Raw genomic sequence first — 15,953 nt, forward strand, 5'->3', positions numbered from 1 at the left:
CAGATATTTTATCCAATAAGAACACATTCAATAGTAATAATAATAAAAAGACACACATTTACTGAATAAACTCCTTGACGTGCAACAAAAACACACCATTTTGCCTCAAAAGATGATGGGATTTTCAGTTAATCCATCAATCTCATCGCACAACATCTGAAATGCTGTTTCAATCATTCTGAAGTGCCTGAGCCAAAGTCCATCATCAAAATGGTTGGCTATGATTACCTTGTAGGAACGTCTCACATGATTGCTTTATCAAACATCAGACAAGTATACTGATATCATAACTGCTCAGTCCTTTTCGTATGTGCGCTCTGAGTTATTGAGCTATTGTATATGGAAAAAAAAGCTTCTCCAATTGTAGCAACTAACATTTTTCTTACATATATCAGTATTTTGTTTTACATTTTTTCTCAGCTCACAAAATTGGATGGGAAAAACTGAAATGTGCAGCTTTAAATCTTTTCTAACCTGTTTTAATACAGCGCATATTAAATTAAATGACATGAGTTGAGTAAATGATAACAGGATTTTCATTTACGATTGAACTTTACCTTAAAACACACAGTAGGGAGGCGGTTTTTATTATGCTGGTCTCTCTCCAGCACAAATAACTGAACAGCTAATTTCCTTTCATGCAATTGTTCCAGCTCATTTGTTCTATATAAAAGAAATGTATTAAATGTGATTAGGTCCGTGTTTTGCGCTGATAAGCAGACTATTGTTAAGCCTTTCGAATGGATTAATGCTGATTGCTAGGGCTCAAATCATGCAATGAGGAGGGGGCGTGTTTAAATTGGAGAAATCTGATTGGCCGTCTGAAAATTCTAAACTATAACTGGCCAAAAACAACAGATTTCACTAAATAGCCAGGCAAAGGGGTAGTTCACACAAAAATGAAAACATACTAACAAGTTACTTTCCCTCAAGTGGTTACAAAAATGCATGAGTTTCTTTTTTCTGTTGAACACTAAAATAGATATTTTGAAGAATGCTGAAAACCGGTAACCATTGACTTTCAGAGTGAGAAAAAACGAAGACTACAAAAGTCAAAGGTAACAGGTTTCCAGCATTCTTCAGAATATAATCTTACATGTTCAACAGCAGAAAGAATCTCAAACAGATTTGAAGCAAGTAAGGAAAAAATTATGACAAAATATTCCACGTGTTCACTGTCATATGTACAGTAAGAATTTTTTTTTTTTTACAAAATAGGCATGTAAAAATATAACCATACGTATAAATTATTAAAAAAATAATAAAGAAGGTTTCTATGTTAAATAATGTTGAGGGAAATCCAGCAAAGAACTATTTTGGGTGAACTCAAAATATCTCTTAAGTTTGATTTTAGTTTGTTTTCTTAAAAAGGGTCATTTAAGTTACCCTGCTCTTAAACAGGTTTTATTTGGCATATGAAATCACAAACCATAGCTGAACCAATCAGCAGCAAGCAAAGTGGCACATCTAATGTTATAAAGTCGCTCCTAAAAATGTCTTGGCTCCAATAAAAGACAAATATGCCTAAAATATAGACAACTATGACTGAAATTAATTATGCACAATATATTCTTAATGCAAAACACACACACACAGTTAAAATGTATATAATAACATATAGATTTAAATTTAATATAAATGTAGGTTTTTATTTATTTCAGACAGCAAACAGCCTGTAAAACAAACCCTGCCTGCCTGATTTTACAATGATCAAACATTCATTATGTTTTTTTATAATAATCTGTAAATTAAATTTTAAATTAAATTAAATTAAATTAAATTAAATTAAATTAAATTAAATTAAATTAAATTAAATTAAATTAAATTAAATTTAATTTAATTTAATTTAATTTAATATTGCTATTAAAATAATAATAAAAGGACATATTGATATTTTGGTCATGCTATCTATTCCTAATGTCATCTCTGAATACAAAGACAGCAAACGGCCTGTGAAATAAACCCTGCCTGTCCAATAAGACAATGATCAAACATTCACTATTTTTTATAATAATCTGTATATTCTATAAATAAAATAAAATAAAATAAATAAAATAAAAAATAAAATAAAATCATTCACATTCAAACAATAATAAAATAACATGATATTTTGGTCATCTATCCCTATTATCTCTGAAATCAAAGACAGAGAACACCCTATGAAACCAACCCTGCCTCTCCGATTAGACAATGATCAAAAACCAGTGCTCAAATGTTCCTCCTTTGATCCATCTGTCTTTTAACTGCTCCTTGGAGATCAGGGATTCTGGAAAGATCAGAAACACTTGAGTCCAAATCTCAGATCAATAGATCCAATCGATGGAGAGAGTCCTGAAGAGACACTTCACATCCTGAACAAACAGCATCGCTTCAGTCCGTTTGTTTTCTTCATCACAGTGAACTCTCAACATGCTGTGAACTTGATGTTCAAGACAGAAATATTCATCTTCAAGTAAGAACATTCCCTGTTGTTAATAAATGAGAAGCTCCTCATGCTGGAGGAGTCCAACAGAGCAGATGCTGACGCACACTGGGTCTTACAAGAGCAGTAAATAATCTCAAGGGGACAGAAGACTGAACTAAAGCGACCGGCCATTCATTTTCAATGAGAGTGAGGACTTGAGAGACAGGGACCACTTTAACATGTAAAGGCAAATATGTGTAATAGACTCATATTAATTAACTTAAATTCATTTTAATTGAATTGTTTTTATGCAATTAAAAACTAAAATACTATAAATATTAAACATCACTAACATAATAATAATGTGTACGCTGTAAAAAGCCATTAGTTACTTTACTTTTAAAAAGTTCAGAATGATTGAAACAGCATTTCAGATATTGTGCGATGAGATTGATCGATTAACTGAATGTTACATATCATACACTGTTAAAAACAATTAGCTGACTTTACTTAAAAAACTAGAGCAAACTCATTGTCTTATAATAATTAAAGGTGCTGTACAGTATGTAAGTTTTCTAAAGCAAAAAAAAAAAACTATAATATGTATGCAGATATTTAAGACACATGCTAAGTGAACATACTTGTTTATCTGAAAAACAATGCCGAAGTCAGATATTCTGCTTTGAAAATGAGTTTACCGTGCTGTGTTTTGGTCATTTTAACCTGCCCACTGCCAGTGTAGCCAATTACATTTAAGGATCCTGGGTTGCCTTGGTGGAAAACCGCCAACCCAAGCTCATTCTGGAAACGTAGCCCCGCGGACGTTTCTGAAGACCGCGATTTACGTGGCCGGAGGTACGCAAGGCCGCGTTTAGTTTTTTCGAGCGAACGCTGCGGGGCGGTGTGGCGGCCGAGTCGGCCGATCCGGCGGCTTATCGCACGAGAACGGCGCGGGCGCGAACGGCACGCGCTCCCGAGAGGCGCCCGAGACACGAAAAAGCGCGCACAGCAGCCTCTCAAACAAAAATTGCTCGAATACGTACCTCCCGGGACGTAAATCGCGGTCCGCAGAAACGTCTGCGGGGCTACGTTTCCACAATGAGCCCGGGTTGAAAACCGCATAATTCATTCATTCATTCAGAAAAGCTCTGAAAGTATGCGTCCGTGACTGAAATGTGACCTCTAGTGGACAGCAGCAGACTCCAAAATGAGACTCAGGGTGCTTTCACACCTGTGAATCGATTCAGTTGTTCCGAAACAGGTATTAAAATTGTTACAATGTTGCTCTTTGTTCTTGGTGCGGTTCGCTCTCACAAGGAAATGTTTCTAAACGGACCAAAAGAGCTAAAACAAGTCATGTGTGAGTAAACTCTCCTTACATTAGTCGTAGTTTCATGGTTTATTTTGCAGTCCAGCTCAGCTGTTATGCGACCTTATTTTAATTATGGGGATGAGCAATAAGACATTATAAGCGGAAAGCTACGCTTTAATTTTGAATGGTGACACCCACAGACCTCTTCATCAGATATAAATCAGAGGTAAGACTTTCTCATGCATAGCCCTTGGCTACACTGCAGTTCGGTTAATGTTCCTAACTGATAAACAGCTCTCTGTAATATTTCAGCAAGCTTTCGCTTTCGTATTTAACATGAACCGCACATTTACCGGTAGGAATGACATCCCGCCCTACTTATAATTCTCTCTTCTTATAGCCATATATGCCTATTACATATCCATAATACACATATATATTATATGATATAATACACATATTATATGATATAGCCGGGCTCGGATCGTTTTGCTTTCTCACAACAATCGATTCACTCCAGAGTTCATTTCAATCGAGCCAAGGCCACCTCATTTGGGTGATCTCGGACCGATTGATTTAGTGGGGATCTCTCAGATTTAGAGTTCCACATGAGGTTATTAATTAGCAAATAATATAAATGTTACGAATGTAAACATTAGGTGTGCAGGTTATATTGTAAAAACACTTCGTGATGAGATATGCTTGCTTTTTCCTTGTTAAAACTTGTTTAAACTTGTTAAAACATGTTTAAATTGCATGCAATTGTTGTTTAAAACAAAAAAGAATGATGAATTTCATTGTTTTAAGCAGTTTTTATCACTTTCTGATATTGTCTGAAATTAAATTAATTAACAAAAATGTTTATTTTATTTTCACAACATTTTTCTTTGATTTAGTTCAAATCTAATCTCATATTATATCTAAATAATATTATTACTTATTAACAAAAATATGTATATTACTGTCATTTAACACATGAATAAAATAATTCAAAATTGAACCTATATGTGTAGATAGACTAAATGTAGCTGTGTGTGTGTGTGTGTGTGTGTGTGTGTGTGTGTGTGTGTGTGTGTGTGTGTGTGTGTGTGTGTGTGTGTGTGTGTGTGTGTGGTACCGTTAATGTGTAGTTGGTCTGTATCTCTCGGTCCACTGGTTTCAGCAGGGTCAGGAATCGTGTGATGCCGCTAGTAGTGATGGTGAAGATGGAGGTGTATTCATTCAGAGTGATCTTCAGCTGAGGGTCTTTAGTCTTCACAAAACAAATATAGCAAAAAAGATAACAAAAAAAGATAGCAGGTCAAATGGAGCATTACTATTCAATAAAAAGACCATGACACACAGTCCAAAACAAATTCATGCACACACTGCAAACACTCATGAAAAAGAAGGAAAACGTGTTTTTGGGTAACACCTTAAGTACCAATTCCCACTTTTACTGTAACTATTATGATTTTACCTGCCTATTATTAGAACTTTAGCTGTTTATTAGCACTTATAAAGTATGATCTTAGTCTACATCCCTAATACTACCCAATACCTAAACCCAACAAAAACCCAGAGATGTATAGTAATGAAGTAGACCTACTTCACTACTGTACTTAAGTACTAAGGCTGTATTGATGTACAGTAGGTTGCACGGGCCCTTGATAATGTCTCTGGGGGCACCCTAAGTGTATGAGCCTTTAGAATCGTGATAATCGTAACCGAACCAAACTGTGAGACCAGTGTAGGTTCTTAGCCCTACTCATTATAATCATAGACCTTTTTCTTGGCTACTGCATGGAGCATGGAGGGGGCCATAATCACCTGCGTCTTCGGGTAGAATGTTTAGAACTTCCGTGTACAGCGTTTAAAACCGATAATTTGTGATCCGAAAATGGGTTTTAATAGTGTTTTGAGTGGATTATGGAGTGTTTTTGTGACACACAACTTTGAAATGTTTGCGTTAAAGCTGTTATTATCGGTCAGATCTGTGGTTCGTACCAGTATCGTAAGCCATGTTTTCATTTTGCTTAATCACCCCCTAAAAAAGATATTTGAAATAAACAAAGCAATATGATGTCTTTTGACTGCTTTCTTTAATAACTACATTGCACAATACCTGTACTTTTCCTTTCAGTACTTAAGTAGTAAATTTTGAAATAAACTACTTGCTATACTTAAGTACAAAAAATGTTGAATACTTTAGTACTTCCACTTAAGTATGGTGCTTAAAGAGCACTTCAACTTCTTCTCAAGTCCCTTTTTTGATAGAGCACTTGTACTTTTACTTAAGTCTGGGTCTCTAGTACTTTATACATCTCTGCTAATACCTGACTATTAATAAGCAGGGTAACACTTTAATGTGTATCAATAACTAAGTATGTTTAATCGTTTTACGCGTTTATTAATCATATTACAACCTCTATTGATGCATTATTAAAATCCAAAGTTGTGCTTGTTAACATTACTGTAGTTAATGCACAGCTAGTTAACTTGAACTAATGTTATTTCATTTAAAGACCCTTAACGTATTTTAATGAAGATTAATAAATACTGTAACAAAATTTATTCATAATTGTTAGTTAATGCATGGACTAATATTAATTTAATCTTAAATGTTCAAGTGGAGAAGCAGAATTAAAAAAAATGATACAACCAAAAAAAGAAGAAAAAAAATGGTCCAAGATATTAATTATAAAACAAATAAATATTTAAATCTGTTCACAGACTTCTTAAAATCTTTAAACGGAGAAGCAGATAAAAAAAAATGAATTGAAATATGCAAACTCAAGATAGAAAGTTTAAAAAAAAAAAGCTTTTTAAAATATTTTAACAGTGAAATAAAAACAAAGAAAAGAAAAAAAAATGTACCATCCAAAATATTGATTATAAAACAAATAGATATTTAAATCTGTTCATGGCCTTTCATAAATCCTCAAGTGGAGAAGCAGAGGAAAAATAGTAGAATTGCAAACTCAAGATTTTTTATGTTTTTAAATAGTAAAAAAAAAAAGAGAAGAAAAATGACAAAGAGAAAAAGGACAAAAGGGCACACGTCACTCTGGTACCTACTGGTGTGGCCCCTGGCAGCAGCTACAATATAAAACATATGGAGAGACTGAAACCATCTGTGACTTTATGCATGTCTGCATTCCAGCAGCGCAGCTGCATACATTATGAATTATGAAATAAGATTTTTATTTTTGTACATTTGAATATCTCACCTCTTCAATGTCGTTGTCCAGAGCTATGATGGCCAGCGGGGCCGTGAGGTTGGCGCTGGCTGAGATGGTGGTGCCGACAGAAGAGGATTCACTGACGAAGCCCCGGTACGAAGACTGCTGGAAATACGGCGCCTGGTTGTTCTCGTCCAGAATTTCGATCTCCAGCTTCGAGTACGCAGGAAGAGGATGACCATTATCCTGCTCTGCCTGTTCACAAACAAACACACAGTCATGCTGAAATGATCTAAAATGAAGCACATTGTATATTATTTAGGCATTATTTCTAGGAGTTATGGTACCGTGATTCATTTTCAGAAAATAATTCTGGAAAAAAATTGAAAACATGCATGCATGATGTAGGTCATTATCATAGAAGTATATAGACAGATACACCATGATAAATCAAATATTACTATGGTACATTTCAACCCAAAATACAAAACAAAACTTACTTTCTTTATAATCTAGTTGGGAAAAACATGGTAATCGTAGAAAAGATATTGGTAAAAATGGTAAAAAATGTGTTAAGATGTGGTAAAAAAAAATTAAATAAATACATGAATAAATAAATGAATAAATAAATAAATAAATAAATACACAAAAAAGAGGCTATACATTAAAATGATCAACAATATCATGGCCTTAGGAACCAGTGGACATTTCAGCATGACAACGACCCAAAACACACAGCAAAAGTGGTGAAGCAACGGTTAGCAGACAAAAACATTGATGTTTTGCAGTGGCCCAGCCAGAGTCCAGACTTGAATCCAATTGAGAATCTGTGAAGGGAGCTCAAGATCAGGATGATGACAAGGAGAACCACAAACATAAAAAAGTTGGAGCTCATAAGCGAAGTTAAGTTTATTTTTAAACTCATTTCAAGAGGATCACATGCTTATGATTGTTCACAGCTGGTCCCACATCAGTTCACGATTGATTCACCAATCAAATGATTATTAACTCACTAAAAATTATTAAAGGCTTCTATACATTTTAACTTCATCTTGAAGAATGGCTCTGTGCCATGAGAGCCTGCCAAAGAAGCTTTATTATCAATCATCAGTTAACTGTGAATTCTTGAAAGATAAATGGGCCAAAAAAGTGGAAATTAATTATAAAATTCAGCAATTATAGGAAGTGTTTGGTTGCTGTAATAGCCATTAAGCCTTTTCTATTGATCATTGAGAAGAGTATGAATAATTTTGAACATGCCATCTTTTGTTCAGATGTAAATAAAAGTTGAGAAATATATATATATATATATATATATATATATATATATATATATAATCATTGATATATTTATGTATTTATTTTTATTTATTTGTTTTTTAACCTATTTTCTTTGTTGTGTCTGTTCATTCATTAATTTATTTCTTAATTTCTAAATTACCTCCAATCCTGAGTGCTTTTTCAGCTTAGCTCAGGGGTCTCAAACTGCCAACCCGCAGGCTATTTATGCCCCAAACAACCCACCTCACAGCAATAATTACTATTATTATGTCTATTATTTGTATTATTATCATAGCAGTTTAAACTACCCCTTCAATATGTACAACAAGAAACAAAAACCAAGAGTTTTGACTGCATATACTCTGTGGAAGAATCACTGAGTGTGTGTCTAATGGCTATGAAAAAACAACATCCACAGATGTATTTCAGCAGCTGTGTGATGCACTGTAAAACCAAACAGTCAGCTTTATCAAATGAAATGAGTGTAGTGAACTCAAAAATTACTGAAAGTTAATTCTATTCATTTGAAAAGAGTTTTGAACTCATTGTTGGAGGTAATTAAATACCTCATTACTTCAACCTAAATGGAGTAAGTTCACAGTACTTATATTAATTAGTTTTTGTAACTCAAATGGTTTGTAGTAATCGGTTTCCTTAAATGGTTTGAGTTCTCTTCATTTACTGCGTTTTACTGTGCTCAAATGGCTTCATTTACTCAAATGGATTAAGTTGACAGTACCCATTAGGATTAGTTTTTGAACTTAAATGGTTTGTTGCAATCGTTTTCCTCGAATGGTTTAAGTTACCATAACTTTCTGGGTTTTACAGCGTGCAAAAAAAGTGCTGATTGCATTAGCACTGGTGACAGGCAATGCTTAAAATAGAAACATCATGTCTGTTGTCCTAAGATGCATCAATTACAACAGGTTTCCACTTTTATCCTGTGTTTGAATGTTAAAAAAGAGTTTGAGACCCCGACTTTAGACTGTTTCAGCCAGTCAAATGTGCAGTCTGCAAAGTAAAATTAAATAAATAAAAAACATATTTTTTAAAAGATGGATATGTTTTAAATAAATCTCACTCAAAGGACATTAATTAATCTCTACTGACTTCAAATTAAAGTGCAACCATTCAAAAACTGTCCAAAATCAAAAGGATTTTAATTAATCTCCACTGATTTCTAATTAACGTCCAACCGTTCAAAAAACGCCCAAAATTCATGAACCAAAAATGGCTCGAATCTGATCTTTGTTTATTAAAGAGATGTGAGCAGAAAAATCTCCCTCAATAGTTTCATTCCCATTATAAGCTCGACATATCATCACTTTCATGAAGAAGCCATTGCAGCCCATCAACTCGCACATGTCTGGAACAGGAACACACACATCTGACAGTCTGACAGCGGCAATGTTCTCTCTGTTATTTGGTCCCCAATTTCATCACAATTGAAGCAAACCGAGAATAGCATTGTTATTATGAAATGACAAAATCATAACAACAAACACAGTCATGCATGGTTTCGCGGAGGAAACATTTGAATTACCCCCGCTGGTACACTGTTGTTCCACACAAATCTACGATAGAGCAGTATAATTTCACAGCAACTCCTTTCCTCGCTCTATTCCAGCTCCGTTCAATTAGACGACACGGCATGTTTCATGTAATTAAATATACAAAGCTCTGTTTCAAATGCTGGTGAGTGGCCTCGCTGTCTGCCACCTACAAAGGCAGCATCCCGATGAAAATGCAATCTAAAGCAATTTGGAATGCTCTGTATAGACAGAGACTGGGTGGATTAGAGTCAGTGTTTTTCACATGTAGCTCATATTGGATATTTGACTGATTGATCATTTTAATTAGTGCTGAAATAATGACATGATTAATGACAAGTGCAAAAAGTAAAAAAAAAAAAAAAAAAAAAAAAAAAATATATATATATATATATATATATATATATATATATATATATATATATATATATATATATATATATATATATATATATATATATATATATATATATATATATCCATTTATTTATTCATTTTCTTTTCGGCTAAGTCCCTTTATTAGTCAGGGGTCCCCACAGCGGAATGAACGGACAACTTACCCAACATATGTTTTACGCAGCGGATGCCCTTCCAGCTGCAACCCATACACTCCTACCTTCACACACATACACTATGGATAATGGACTATGGTCTTTGGACTGTAGGGGAAACCAAAGCACCCGGAGGAAACCCACACGAACACAGGTAGAACATGCAAACTCCACACAGAAATGCCAATTGACCCAGTCTAGACTCCAACCAGCGACCTTCTTGCTGTGAGGCGATTGTGTTTTTTTGTTTATTATTTATTTTGAATAATTCACTTATGCTCATTAGGGCTGAATTTATTTGAATGAAGATGCAGCAAACTAATTATTTTATAATCATTGATATATTGATATATTTATGTATTTATATTTATTTATTATTCTTTGTTGTGTCTGTTCATTCATTAATTCATTTATTTGTTTGTTCCTTCGTACATTCATTTAGACATTCATTTGCTATTTGTAATAACCATACAGGGTGACACGGTGGCACCGTAGGTAGTGCTGTCGCTTCACAGCAAGAAGGTCGCTGGTTCGAGCCTCGGCTGGGTCAGTTGGCGATTCTGTGTGGAGTTTGTATGTTCTCCCTGCGTTCGCGTGGGTTTCCTCTGGGTGCTCCGGTTTCCCCCACAAGTCCAAAGACATGCGATACATGTGAATTGGGTAGACTAAAACTGTTCGTAGTGTATGAGTGTGAATGAGTGTGTATGGATTTTTCCCAGAGATGGGTTGCAGCTGGAAGGGCATCTGCTGCATAAAACATATTCTGGATAAGTTGGCGGTTCATTCTGCTGTGGCGACCCCAGATTAATAAAGAGACTGAGACAAAAAAAAAATGAATGAATGAATGAATAACCATACACAGCCTTAACCAATTTTATGTTAGTGTTGTTATTGTATTGTATTGTATTGTATTGTATTCTATTCTATTCTATTCTATTCTATTCATATTTTCACATTAACTTAATGTAGTAAACAGAGTTTAATGGAATTTCAGAAAAAAAAGTGTTACTATGAAATAGTACAATTTAAATACCTGGTTTCTTTTTTATTATATAAAATGTTGGCAAAGCAGAATGTATTACTCCTTTTCTCACATGAACCTTCAGAAATCAATTACAGCTAGAAATCCTCATAAATTTATAAACTACTTAACAATCTGAATCCATTTAATGCATCCTTCCCTAATAATAATAATAATAATAATAATAATAATAATAATAATAATAATAATAACAATAATAATAACATTTGTAAAAATAATAAAAAACAATAAACAACAACAACAACAACAACAATAATAATAATAATAATAATAATAATAATAATAATAATAATAATAAAAATAATAATAATATAACATTATTATTATTATTATTAAATAATAAAATAGTAAAAGTAATTGTTTCATTATTATCAATGATAATCATAATAATAATCATAATAATCATAATAATCATAATAATGATAGCCATCATCTTCCTCCTAGCCCCCAAACCTTTAAACATCAGTGTACCTTATAAACATCTTCATCTAATATTTGGCTTATGAGCGAAGTCTAAAGTATGAAGATCAAACATTTTATTTTCTTTGTGAGCTTGTCGCAGCGCACAGTGGAACTGCATTCCTCACTAAAGTATATATGCGATGCTGCAATAAGCTTACAAGAATCATACAGCATACCTTTCATAACAGCCTTTGTGTCAGGACAGCCATAAATGATGTTTTGAAACGCTGCCCGCCTACCATAGGTTACCAGAACTATACCGATAGTGTTTCCATATAAATAGAGTGCGCAATTGCTTTTACTACTGATGCAATATAAAGAGACCATTTCCAGAAAAACTAGATGTTATTCCGGCTGTAAAACATCAGCTGACTGCATTTTAAAAATGATGAGACTCTTACAGACGCTCAAATAACGGTGAGCATGAGTATCACTCATCTTCACAGCCATACAGTAGATAGCGTGATGATGATGATATAATGACCTTAATGACGAGAGAGAAGCGCTGGTAAAGCTCTCTGTCCACAGACTTCAGCAGCCGCAGCTCAGCCGTGCTCCTGTTCAGAGTGAAGAACTCTGGGTACGTAGAAGGTGTGCCTAAAACACATTAAAGACACAGAGAGAGACCAAAATTGCGCTGTTATTCCTTATTATACACAATGTGCACTATACCTTACTATATTCATTCATTCATTCATTTATTCATCTTCCTTCGGCTTAGTCCCTTTACTAATCAGGGGTCACCACAGTGGAATGAATCGCCAACTATTCCTGCATATGTTTTATGCAGCGGATGCCCTTCCAGCAGCAACCCATTACTGGGAAACACCCATACACTCTCGCACTCATACACTATGGCCAAGTTAGGTTATTCAAGTCGCTTACAGCGCATGTGTTTAGACTGTGGAGGAAACCTGAGCATCTGGAGAAAACCAACACAAACACAGGGAGAACATGCAAACTCCACACAGAAATGCCAACTAGGCCAGCTAGGACTAGAACCAGCGACCTTCTTGCTGTGAAGCGACAGTGCTAGCCACTGAGCCACCGTGCCATTCACTTTATTATATACTAGACTTTCTAACATTTTATACAACAGTTCTGTCTGGTTCTCAAATCTGATTGGCTGATAGCCGTGATATGTTTAAGTAATATAAGCAAATGTAGAGCCCCTTTACCCTTTGTGTATTATTCCGCCCACATACAGCCAGCAAAAAGCAGACACTAAAGATCTAAAGTTTAAAAGATGCTTGCTCAGCTGTTGAACTGTCAGCGTATGATTTGAGTCCAACGCGGAAGAAAGTAGTTCCTCATACAAAAGGGTTTTTAAGACTGTCCTTGTTTGATTTTGTTTTTTATACACAATTATGCTGTCAAACTGTTGTATAAACGCAATATCACACTCGTAGGAGTGCGGTATGGCTGTATATCGGCACTGGTGGGGGCACTAAGACACTCGGCCTGCGGCCTTGTGTCAACGCACGCCTCCCACCAGTGCAGATATACAGCCAAATCACACTGTTACTCATGTGATATTGCTCATATATTACATACACCATGCTATTTGAAGTCATGTTGCAAAGTTTAAAGATTAATAAAAATTTTTAAAAAGACCACTGACAAATAACCACAGTGGCTCAGTGATTAGCACTGTTGCCTCATAGCAGAGGCCAGCTAGTGAGTGCTGTGCAGGTAAACCTCACTCCTCTGACCTCTAAAGGTGCTCTAGCGAGTGAACTAATTTAATCTGAACGATGACACTATTGTTTTCTGTAGATCTGCTTTATTGCGGAATTAACTTGGTTTCAGATTTTATATTCAAATTAACAGAAAAAGTGCTGATAGGTGCTCATACATATTGTAATCTGTCAAATTCAATTCATTTTGACAGATGGATTACTACATGTGCCGTGTTTCTGATGCGTGCTGCAGCTTCAGAATGTTGTTTTAATTCCTTCCACACTAGCAAACTTTACTAATGTTTAACCTTTATTTGATTTATACAGTGACATTTATATCCAGTATCCAGTATTATATTTGATTATACTATTCAGTTACATTGCTTATTGCAATAAAATGTTCCTCTTTTATTTTTCAAGAAACTAAACCAATGATACAAAAATCTATTTAAAATATCAATAAAGGCAAATTGTGTTAATTGTAATTTATAAAAGCAATTCCAATGCAATACAGTGTAGTTAAGTCCTAAAAACCGCGACAGGCGAAATCCAAAGAAAGTACTCAGCTTAATTTTTTACAATTATTAGAAATGTTTTAAGTTCATCCTAAACTGTTTGTTCAAGCTTCAGTAAAAAATCTAATCACACCATGTTGTGCAGCACACTGTGTTGGCATAAAGTTCTTAAAAAGGCTTCTCACATCTCAAACAGCTTCACTCATTGTCAGATTTGATGGCATGATACCAAAATAGGTCAAAGGCTATGCTTCTGTGACACTGGCAAACTGGCACCAAACTTTGAGTTATTGTCACCCCAGTTGGCCTGATGCTCCTGCCATGTTCACTTCCTCATTTGCCACCTAATTGATGCTGGCAGCTGCATTTTTTCCCCTGTAAAGCTGCTTTGAAAATAATCTGCATTGCATAAAGTGCTATATAAATAAATATGACTTAGTTTGACTTGACTTTAAAATATACAGCAAAAAATGCCTTTTAAAGCTGTTAAACATATTCAAAGAACTGCTACATACAGAAATGGGGAAATAAAGAATATTCACAGGATGTAATAGGTATAGATCTGAGTAAAATTATAATCTTTGTTTTATTTGATAATATGTCTGATAATATGTCTTCTATATTTCAAAGTTTAAGAAAATGATTGTAGTTTGGAGAATTACTATTATGTAGGCAATTGACAATTTTGACAAAATTGATCGTTTTATTTTACATTTGAAGGAAAATCACAGAATAAAACAGAATAAAGCAAAAGTGCAGAATAAAAATAGTTTACCCAAACTATAAAACTCTAAAACTATAAAAATGAGAAAAAAATCCTGAGAATTTTAATATGGTCTCTTAAACATGCGAAAGTGTCAAATGTGTCGTTCGTTAATTTGTTTGTTCATTCATTTGTTCCAAATATGTCAAATATGTTGTTCGTTTATTCCAAATGTGTCAAGTATGTCATTTGTTCATTCCAAATGTCAAATGTGTAATGTGTTTGTCAGTTTTTAAAATGTGTCATTCATTTGATGTGTCGACTGTTTCATTCGTTTGTTCGTCCTTTTGTTCCAAATGCGTCAAATGCGTCAACTATCTCATTGTTTGTTCATTCCAAATGTATCAAATGTGTCGTTTGTTTGTTCATTCCAAATGTGTTGTACGTTCACTCTTCCTTCCTTCCTTCCTTCCTTCCTTCCAAATGTAATAAATTAGTCGATTTGTACCTTCCAAATGTTTCAAATGTGTTGTTTGTTTTTTCAAATGTGTCAAATATGTGATTTGTTCCTTTGTTTTAAATGTGTCTTTGTTCGTTCCAAATGTGTTGTTCGTTAGTTTGTTCCAAATGTTTCATTTGTTTGTTCATTCCAAACATGTTGTTTGTTTGTTCCAAATGTGTCAAATGTGTTGTTTGTTACTTCCAAATGTGTCAAATATGTTGTTAGTTCGTTCCAAATGTGTCAAATGTGTCATTCATTCTTTTATTCCAACGTGTAATTTGTTTGTTTGTTCCAAATGTGTCATTTGTTTGTTCGTTACAAATATGTTGTTTGTATGTTCATTCATTCCAAATGTGTCGTTCGTTAATTCCAAATGTGTCAAATATGTTATTCGTTTGTTCATTCCAAATTGTGTTGTTCGTTCCCTACTTCCTTCCTTCCAAATGTGGCAAATTAGTCAGCTGTACCTTCCAAATGCGTTGTTTGTTTGTTCGTTCGTCAAATGTGTTATTTGTTCCTTCGTTCCAAATGTGTTGTTCATTTGTTCATTCCAAATGTGTTGTTTATTTGAACCTTCCAAATGTGTCAGCTGTGTTATTTGTTTGTTTCTAATGTGTCAAATGTGTCATTTGTTCTTTCTAAATGTTTGAAATGTGTTGTTTGTTCGTTTCAAATGTCAAATGTGTCATTTGTTTGTTTGTTCTAAATGTGTTGTTCATTCGAGTTCCAAATGTGTCAAGGGTGTCATTCATTCGTTTGCTCCAACGTGTAATTTGTTTGCTCGTTTCAAA

The 15,953-nt window shown here is 34.3% G+C and overlaps 1 protein-coding gene across 30 annotated transcripts in view; it reads right to left on the bottom strand.

Moving 5' to 3' along the window:
- pcdh15a (protocadherin-related 15a) overlaps positions 1 to 15,953 on the bottom strand; it is a 759,862-nt gene that overhangs the window by 212,311 nt on the left and 531,598 nt on the right. For 25 of the 30 annotated variants that reach the window (XR_012388492.1, XR_012388488.1, XR_012388474.1 and 22 more), the window contains 3 exon segments: positions 12,248 to 12,360; positions 6,926 to 7,132; positions 4,834 to 4,968 (listed from right to left, as the gene is read on the bottom strand). Coding sequence is in view for 3 of the 30 variants with exons in the window: in XM_017358710.4 (XP_017214199.1) it covers positions 4,834 to 4,968; positions 6,926 to 7,132; positions 12,248 to 12,360 (455 nt within the window). In the remaining 27 variants the exon portion in view is untranslated. 30 annotated transcript variants of the gene reach the window in all.

Source organism: Danio rerio, chromosome 13 (assembly GCF_049306965.1).
Source record: "Danio rerio strain Tuebingen ecotype United States chromosome 13, GRCz12tu, whole genome shotgun sequence".
NCBI lineage: Eukaryota > Metazoa > Chordata > Actinopteri > Cypriniformes > Danionidae > Danio > Danio rerio.